This window comes from Oncorhynchus mykiss, chromosome 30 (genome assembly GCF_013265735.2).
Source record: "Oncorhynchus mykiss isolate Arlee chromosome 30, USDA_OmykA_1.1, whole genome shotgun sequence".
Lineage (NCBI taxonomy): Eukaryota > Metazoa > Chordata > Actinopteri > Salmoniformes > Salmonidae > Oncorhynchus > Oncorhynchus mykiss.
Window position 1 is genome coordinate 17,525,736 of NC_050570.1, and position 10,028 is coordinate 17,535,763.

General features: G+C 40.7%; 1 protein-coding gene across 4 annotated transcripts in view; it reads right to left on the bottom strand.

Annotated features, from left to right (window-relative positions):
• Positions 1-8,194, bottom strand: part of LOC110521445 (histone-lysine N-methyltransferase, H3 lysine-79 specific) — a 35,668-nt gene extending 27,474 nt beyond the window's left edge. For 2 of the 4 annotated variants that reach the window (XM_036968930.1, XM_036968928.1), the window contains exon 1: positions 7,829-8,194. In XM_036968930.1, coding sequence (XP_036824825.1) covers positions 7,829-7,909 — 81 coding nt within the window. In that variant the 5' untranslated portion in view covers positions 7,910-8,194. The remainder of the gene's footprint in view (positions 1-7,828) is intronic. The other 2 variants (XM_036968929.1, XM_021598989.2) reach the window with 1 other exon arrangement.
• Positions 8,195-10,028: the final 1,834 nt, after the last annotated feature.

The window sequence follows — 10,028 nt, forward strand, 5'->3', positions numbered from 1 at the left end:
CTCCAGCACCTGGATGTGCGCATGTTCTTCAGCTTTTGTACAATAGTGTTTAACATGATTTTTGAATGACAACCTCATCTCTGTGCCTCACACATCTGTACCTCTGTACCTCACACATACCTTACATCTGTAAAGGTCCCACAGTCGAGCAGTGAATTTAAAAAAAAGATTCAACCAAAGACCAGGGAGGTTTTCCAATGCCTTGCAAATAAGGCCACCTATCAGTAGATGGCTAAAAATACAGATAGATATTGAATATTCCTTACAGAATGGTGAAGTAATTAATTACACTTTGGGTGTATTGATACACCATCCAGTCACTAAGAAGATACAGGCTTCATTCCTAACTCAGTTGCCTGAGAGGAAGGAAACCGTTTAGTGACTTCACCATGAGGCGAATAGTGACTAAAACAGTTAAATGGCTGTGGTAGAAACTGAGAACAACATTTTAGTTACTCCACAATAATCTAAATTGACATAGCGAAAATGGAGAAGCCTGTACAGAATAAACATATATTCTAAAAACGGCAGCAAATATGGCAAAGAAATTAACTTCATGTCCTGAAAATGTAATGTTTAGGGGAAATCCAACACAACAAATCACTGAGTGCCACTTCATATTTTCAAGCATGAAGATGGAGGCATCATGTTACGTGCATGTATGTCATCGGCAAGGACTAGGAAGTTTCAGGATAAAAAATTTAAAAACTGAGCTAAGCACAGGCAAAATCAGAGGAAAATCTACTTTCCACAAGACACGGAGGTGAATTAACCTAAAACACAAGACCAAATCGACACAGGAGTTGTTTAACAAGAAGACAGTGAATGTTCCTCAGTGGCTGAGTTACAGTTGACTTAAATCTACTTCAAAATCTATGGCAAGACCTGAAAATGGTTCGTCTAGCAATGATCAACAAACAATTTGACAGAGCATGAAGAATAAAAACATTTTTTTAAAGGCAAATGTTGCACAATCCAGGTGTGGAAAGCGCTTAGTGATTTACCCAGAAAAACTCACAGCTGTAATCATTGCCGAAGGTGCTTCTACAAAAGTATTGACTCAGGGGTGTGAATACTTAAAGAAGTCTCATTTACACATTTCAATATTTCTAGAAACATGTTTTCACTGTCATTATGGGGTATTGTATGTAGGGATCCTGAGTGGCGCAGCGGTCTAAGGCACTGCATCGCGTCACTACAGACCCGGGTTCCGGCAGTAATCGAGAGTCTCATAGGACAGTACACAATTGGCCCATCGTCGTCCGGGTTAGGGGAGGGTTTGACCGGGGTAGGCCGTCATTGTAAATACAAATTTCTTAACTGACTTGGCTAGTAAAAAAATTAAATAAAAGCTGGATGAGAAATCTATTAAATCAATTTTGAATTCAGGCTGTAACAACAAAATGTGAAGACAGTCAAGGGGTATGTATATTTTGAAGGCACTGTACATGCAGTAAAAATTAGAGGGCTCCAATGAGCTTACTGTGCTACAATTTTGTGACGGGTTAATATGCTGGTCCCAGACAGACCGCGTATGCACATACAAATCAGCCTCTTCACAGTGTGGGTGTGTGGAGGCGGCGAGAGAGGGGGGAGTTCCTGCTGCTCACACACAGACAGCACGCAGCAACACCAGCGCTGCTTCTAAAAATAAACGCTGGCTTAGAGAAAGAATGCGTGTGACGCCTGAGAGGCACTCTAACAGCCAATCATCTTCTCTTCCCCTCCTAGCCCCCTGTTGTGGGCACGATGAAGGAACTGACTCAACCACTCACTACCTTCCCCGCCTTTTTATTCTGTCGTTACCTCACCATGACGCACTGCCAGGGAATAATACCGCTCCACTACGCATTACTCATGACCAATGAACAAATAGCTAACCAGGTGCAGCAGCGATATTACCACAGAGAAAAACTGATTCATCAACCCATCCATCACAGTCTAGCTCTTAGGCAGAACTGCCTTAATATGGCTGCATGCTTGATCTTCCCTGACAACACCACAGGTCACGTTGGCCCAAGGAGTGCTTAATTCATTGATGGCTTGTTAGTTTCACTTTAACACAGGTAGAAATAGTGGAAGAAACACACATCTGACAACACAAAATAGGAAAGATGACATCGATTCAAATACAGTCTTGTGCGAAAGCATTCTGGCTTTAGTTAGAGCTAAGAAAATCATTTAACAAAGGGCTCTGCAGCACAAGAGCTGTTCCTCATATGGACGCAGTTACACATTTAAATCCGCAGATGGTGACAGTGAGAGAATGAGCGTTTAAGCATGTGATTGGTAGCAGCTTCAGCGTGGGGAGACAGGAAGGCAGCATATATTACTATCATGTTGTGCAGTGAACAACAGAACAGTGCACGTTCCGTCTGTGGGGGGAGTGGAGTAATTTGGTCAGAAGTACTGGAATATGTATGATGTACAGCATCTTTTGGCTGGGCAGGAGCACTGGGCCTAAAGCACGTGTCAAACTCATTCCACGGAGGGCTGAGTATGTGGGTTTCCGCTCCTCCCTTGGACTTTATGAATTAAAAAGACACTGATTAGTATGAAACTCCCCTTACCTGGTTGTCTAGATCTTCATTGAAAGGAAAAATCAAAAACCAGCAGACACTAGGTCATCTATGGAATGAGTGACACCCCTGACCTGAAGCATTATTACTGAGAACGATGAACAAACAAAATACAACCCAATGAATACCAAAATATTGCACCATTATACATTAATATGCTCAGGAGTTAGTCATAGTCCTCTTCAATAGATCAAACTGTAAAGAAGAAACCACCCCAATGAAACATCCACAGGCTTGTGATGTGTAGACTGAAGAGCCAGGCAGAATCTGCAGCTAATCAAGTGCTTTGTAACGTCTTATCTTCTGCCCCCCCTATGGTAAACGCGTTGGGAGTTAGGACGAAACAGACAGGCTGGCAGCTTCTCAGCCAGGCAAAATCATCAATAAAGCTGGCATAATATTTGTTGGATATATACACAGAAATGTCAATAGAAAAAACACAAAATTCAGCAAGTATGCTGTCATTCCAGCTTCAGTTTGAAGTGATTGTGTTAGTTGGCTCTCTTCTGAAGAGTGGCCTGGAGAGAGAGCACATGTTCTATGCCAGGTGAAATTGCACATCATTAGCTCATGCATTGTTATGGATGTATCCCCCACCACTATTTTTATTTTTTTTACACTATACCGAAATAGCCATTTCCTGGTTGTTAAAACTAATATAGTTTGCCTCACTTCAGTTTATGTGACAAAATAAGCAAGTATAGTGCAGAGTATCATTGTGCCATCAAAACCGCTGTGAACTATATTTTCCATAACCAAAAATAATCTTGTTTCGGCTTTTTGAAGCTGGTGTACAAAACCGAATGTAAAAGACAAACTGTTTGTTTTGTTTTTTACCTTGAACTAGGCAAGTCGGTTAAGAACAAATTCTTATTTTCAATGACGGCCTAGGAACAGTGGGCTAACTGCCTTTTTCAGGGGGAGAATGAAAGATTTTTAACTTGTCAGTTCGGGGATTTGATCTTGCAACCTTTCGGTTACTAGTCCAACGCCCTAACCACTAGGCTACCTGCTGCCCCACAACCCTGTGCTTAACGGGAAGCATAGAAATAGCGCACATAGAACAGATTTACCGCTTCTTAAACTTGCTTTCAAGTAAAACTGAGAGGTCCGTAAGTATCATTTCTATGTGAATTTGATTGCTTGCTCAAAAAGTTACATATTGCTACAATAAACGCAACTGCAGCTACTTCGCTGTTATTCTGGTTGCACTGTTTGACATGACTGTGTTAGCCAAAATTGGCTAGCTAGAAATGGATATGAATGGTGCCAGCCACCACGGCAACGAAACATTTAGAACAAACAATCTGTTCACGTCCATAGATTTATAACAAAAACTGGTACCCTGGCAACTGAAACAATAGCATGAACAACCAGCCTCCTTAGGTAGCAACCCTATATTTGTCAGGCCTGTATCTTGTGGAAGGATGAAATTGTATGAATGAATTCATCAAAATAAAGTTGATGAAAATATGGCAATAATTATTTGAATATGTTGGTAACACATTGTATAAAAGTGATAATGCCCTCGAAGCAGTCATGCTTGTATATATCCTCCAAACAACAGTTTCTCAGGCATTATCACTTAAATAATGCCCCTCAAGGCAATTAGAAACGAGTATTCAACAATTCCATGGTATAACACAGAAGCAGTTGTTGTGAGGCAGCTCCATCACCAAACCACTACATATTGCGTATTTATTGATTGTGTTATTTTTCTACTATTCTCTCGGCTTTGTTGGGAAGGGCCTGTAAAGAAAGCATTTTTCCCTGTTAATCTACAACGGTTTATGAAGCATGTGACATAAAATATTATTGATTTGTTTGCGTTGCCTTTTTCTGAGGATGCCAGTCATGCAACAGTCCGGTTATCAGTCTCTGGTGTAATGGGAGTGAAGTCAGCCATGGCAAACTGTGGAGGATTGCGTCAGCAGCAGTACTGCTTAGTTCCTGAACTCTGACGTTAAAGGGTATTACCCAGTGTGACACAGAACACTAGACATGCCACAGACAACACTCCGCTGTTCTGAGAAATACACTTTCAGGTAGTCCCCCCCAGCACCGTCTTACCGCAATTTTCTATAAATGAGTAAAACAGCTGAAACACACTTGAAGCCACCAGAGAAACCACAATGATTTCATCTGCTTCCATTTAGTTCCCCTTTGTACAATCTGGCAAACTATAGTATGAACTTCAGCTAAAAACAAATATGTTCAAAGCATGCTGCACACACTCAAGGTGCAAACACAATCAACTCTGCCTTAACAATAGAGGTCGACCGATTAATCGGAATGGCCGATTAATTGGGGCCGATTTCAAGTTTTCATAACAATCAGAAATCTGTATTTTTGGGCACCGATTTGGCGATTTTTTTATACGTTTATTTAACTAGGCAAGTCAGTTAAAAAAACATTCTTATTTTCAATGACGGCCTAGGAACCGTGGGTTAAGTGCCTTGTTCAGGGGCAGAATGACGGATTTTCACCTTGTCCGCTCGGGGGATCCAATCTTGCAACCTTACAGTTAACTAGTCAAATGTAATAACGACCTGCCTCTCTCTCGTTGCACCCCACAAGGAGACTGCCTGTTACGCGAACGCAGTAAGCCAAGGTAAGTTGCTAGCTAGCATTACACATGGTTGATGATATAACTAGATATTATCTAGCGTGTCCTGCGTTGCATATAATCTGACTGAGCATACAAGTATCTGACTGAGCGGTGGTAGGCAGAAGCAGGCGCGTAAACATTCATTCAAACAGCACTTTCTTTGCGTTTTGCAGCAGCTCTTCGTTGTGTCTCAAGCATTGCGCTGTTTATGACTTCAAGCCTTTCAACTCCCGAGATGAGGCTGGTGTAACCGAAGTGAAATGGCTAGCTAGTTAGCGCGCGCTAATAGCGTTTCAAACGTCACTCGCTCTGAGGCATCTAGTAGTTGTTCCCCTTGCTCTGCATGGGTAACGCTGCTTCGATGGTGGCTGTTGTCGTTGTGTTGCTGGTTCGAGCCCAGGGAGGAGCGAGGAGAGGGACGGAAGCTATACTCTTACACTGGCAATACTAAAGTGCCTATAAGAACATCCAATAGTCAACGGTTAATGAAATACAAAATGGTATAAAGGGAAATAGTCCTATAATAACTACAACCTAAAACTTCTTACCTGGGAATATTGAAGACTCATGTTAAAAGGAACCACCAGCTTTCATATGTTCTCATGTTCTGAGCAAGGAACTGAAACGTTAGCTTTCTTACATAGCACATATTGCACTTTTACTTTCTTCTCAAACATTTTGTTTTTGCATTATTTAAACCAAATTGAACATGTTCCATTATTTACTTGAGGCTAAATTGATTTTATTGATGTATTTAATTAAGTAAAATAAGTGTTCATTCAGCATCGTTGTAATTGTCATTATAACAAATACATGTATTTTTTAAATCGGCCGATTAAATCAGTATCGGCTTTTTTGGTCCTCCAATAATCGGTATCGGCGTTGAAAAATCGGTCGACCTCTACCTAACACACTAGGGCCTAACTAGGAAAATATGTTTTTGCATATAGCCTATCTAGTAAGATCCACATAGGTTAAAATACCACAGCATCATAGTATGTGCATGCAACAACAAAAAAGCAATCTACGGAAGATCGAGAAGCTTGGTCATAACACACAGCAACGATTCACGGTTTTTAATCTACACATGACATGCATGCAAAAGTAAAAACAAAAAGAATTAAGTGGAATTCAGTAGGCCTTTGCCCACAGTCAACCCACACTACTGGTTTATTTAGAGGCATTTGCGTAGAACAACCAAAACTTAGCCTAGTTCTCCAAAATAGTTGTAATTAGGCTTCTGTCTAACACCCTTTCGGTTGGATGTTAGCAGTCTCCTCTGCACTAACCAAAACATGTTTTGAGTAACCTACATACTGCAAAACAGTATTGGACGTTCACATTTATGGTTGAAACTAGGTTTCAAGTTCAAGTCTGTCAGCTAATCCACTGAATTTGTGGAACTGGTTTTAGAAGTGGGATGGATAACTGGTCAAACCATGTGAGACACATGTGAGTCATATGGGATGGTACTACCCAGAAGCCCTATTTATTTGATTTATTGGACCTAGTGGAAAAGCAACTTATATATCCATATAAGGGACTAGAGTTGTGGGGAATTGTGCAGTGTTTCTGCTATATTAACGCAAATTATACCTTCAGATTGTACTCTATTGGCATGAGTGCAGTATTGCATCAAGAGTACAGGATTTTAGGTGCAATTCCAGCTGGCAGCTATACCCTAAATTCAGTCAGACTGGAGCATGCAACAATCTTTCTGTGCAATAACAGTAACAGTAGATATCAACAAGACAGTGACCACCAGGCAGAGAGTCATTTGAAGTCCAGCTACTGTAGTAATAACGTTTCAGCAAAATATTTCGAAAAACATATTGTACAATATATTGTTTAAGTTCTGGCAAAATTCCTTGCATGCATGAGTCGAATTACACGTATTGCAAATGACAGTGGTGTTAAAACATCGCTCTCTGACTCACTTCAAAATGATGGCATGGTAGCTAGTTACATTAAATCATGGATAGATGCATAAAATAAAAAGTTAGCGAGCTAGCGTTCTAAACAGCTAAATAAATGCTTAACGTCACTCAGAACTATAATGCGAGTCAAAGAAAGCCGTTAAGAACGCTAGCTAGCCGAGTTTAACCAAATATATTTATAACTAACCCTTTCTGTGGTTGAACCTTAACTAGCTTTAGCTACAGTACCTAGCTAACTTACTGACCCAACAGAAACCAAATGGTGGAGAGCTTCTTCTAGACTTCTGAGAGTTACCGGGACCTATAACTAGCTAACATACTGTACTTAGCTAGCCAAGTGTGCAGCGCTTCTCGTGTGCAATTTGTGTCATGCTCCATCTAACGATGTGTATACTTTAATCCGTTAGTAATCTAGTTACTAGCAAGGTGTTCCGCACAGTCAGTAGCCACATTGTTGGCTATACACTCCACTGAGAATCGGATATAACGTTAATGATACCCACTTCGAACAGCTTCTGGCTAGCCCTGTGGTGGACCGTCTGTCTGGCCTGTATGCATGTAACCTTAGCTAACACATAAGCTAGTACCTATACACATAGCTAGCTAACAACAGCTAGGTAGGTACATTAAGAGATGAATAGCTAATCCTCATTTGGTTGGCCAAGTTATAACTGGCAACTTCGTTGGTTTAATTAAATACTCACGTATACTGGTAATGGCCACGAGTAGCCAGCAGCTTCGGCTCCAACTGGCGACTTCAGCTTGAGTTCTAGCTTTTCTCCCATTCTACACTTTCTCCGGCGTTTCCTAACGTTAGCTAGTTTAGCGAGCTACTACAATTATCATTTTGTCAGAAATAAATCCTTATCACAACATATAAAATTAGATATCGATGAATGTGGTAAGTGGTACACGCTCCCTGTAGTCCGGTGTTCAAATAATTGTTTGATTTTAATAAATTTGTTAAAAAATGATTTCATGCCGAGCGGCTCCTACACCTCGGCAGTACAGCCGCCATCTTGCCCGGCGTGAAAATCGGTCACTACCAAAGGGACAGAAACGCCGGGGGGGGGGGGGGGGGGGGGGGGGGGCTGTTTTAATGTCTATGTGGGGGGAGCGGCAGTCGGAGAATGGTAAGTATCAACGGTTACCGGGGCTGTACAACCGGATTGTTACTTTTCGAAAGATGAGTATGACGAAAACAACCAACCATTCTCCTCTGTATAAAACAGTTTGAATGAGAATTTCCCGGGACCAATAACGGACAACTGGCGGGAGATACCATTTTACTCGATTACTCACTGCACTGCATGTGATGACATTGAACAATAAAAACAATGTTTTGGATGGAGCAGACCGAGGTCGTTTGCTTTCCTCAATTTACCGAAAGTGTGTCAAGTGTGTTTATCAAGGAGCCAATGGCTGTATATAATATAAATGGACAAAGCCATTGACCACGTGACACCATTCATTCCTATGTTTAGACTCAATAGCGAATTGATGCCAAATTAAGTCGATTAAAATGAGTTGTCTCGAAGGGTTACAGTTTTTGTCAAAATTGACTTTTCGTAGCAGGTTTAGGATTACTTATGCAGCAGGTTAGGATTATCTAACCCCCCCCCCCCAAAAAAAAAAAAAAAAAATATGTATATATATATATATATATATAGCTTTTGTCAAAGTGTATATATACACACACACACTTTGACATGACCCTAAAAATGGTTTCTCATGGAGACAAAGGTTGTGTCCCCTGCTCAAACATTGCACACATCAACCAATGGTTGCATGCTACGTCATCGACTAACATAATACTTTAACATATGAGAGATGGCATGTGTCAGCAATGAATGGGCAGAGGAACGCACCCATAACATGCACCCGTTTGAGCTACTCCAGGAAGTGACGTTACAGGTTTGGTCAGTGCTGCCCCCTCGCATTGACTAATTTAACCACCGCGGTATAAAATGAACTGAGGAATGCACCCAAGATATCTTAACATTGTTTTCAAGGTAATCTACTCACATTCGTATACGCCGATTGGACCGGCTATATCCGGGTTGCATCCGGTTTATATGGAAGAACGTCAAATGCGCACAACGTCAACACGTCATCCAAACTCATGGCAGACATTGTATGAATTGAAAATGTTGATCTCGGCTGTGAGTGATATAAAAAATAAATCTGCCTCAGCAACAATGATTTGAATAATTCAATGGATATTTTGAGCACAAAGGTGATGGTTAATGTATCTTATTAGCAATGTTCAAATCTGACTTCTCCGTGTTAAACAGCAGTACCGAAGCAAAACTGTAGGAGCAGTCGAAATCTGGGCCATTGAACTCAAGCAGAGGTGAACTCCCTGTCATTGAAGCCAGGGAGTTCAAGGCCAACCATGGTACTGCAGCATTGTTAGCAGAAAACAGGATCCTCCATTATTGTGAATCGAAACATGGCGATCTTCGTGGTCAATCTTCTTGTAAAGAAAAGTTTTGAAGATAATCATGTTACCAATAATTGCTTCTAATAGACCAGATGTATTTCCTCGAACCAATTATTTTAAAATCGCACACAGAAAAAGTAATGATAATTTAGTTGCTAACTGCAGCCTGGAGTAACCCAGTCGGCCTTCAAATCAAAAGGTAATTGCTCACATACGCATGTTTAGCAGGTGTTATTGCGGGTGAGTCGAAATGGTTTTTTTCTAGCTCCAACAATATAGTAATATATAACAATTCTCAACAATACATACAAACCTAAAAGTAAAAGAATGGAATGAAGGAATATAGAAATATTAGGATTAGCAATGTCAGAGTGGCATAGACTCAAATACAGTAGAATAGAATACAGTATATACATATGAGATGAGTAAAGCACAAATTTGTAAACATTATTAAAGTGACT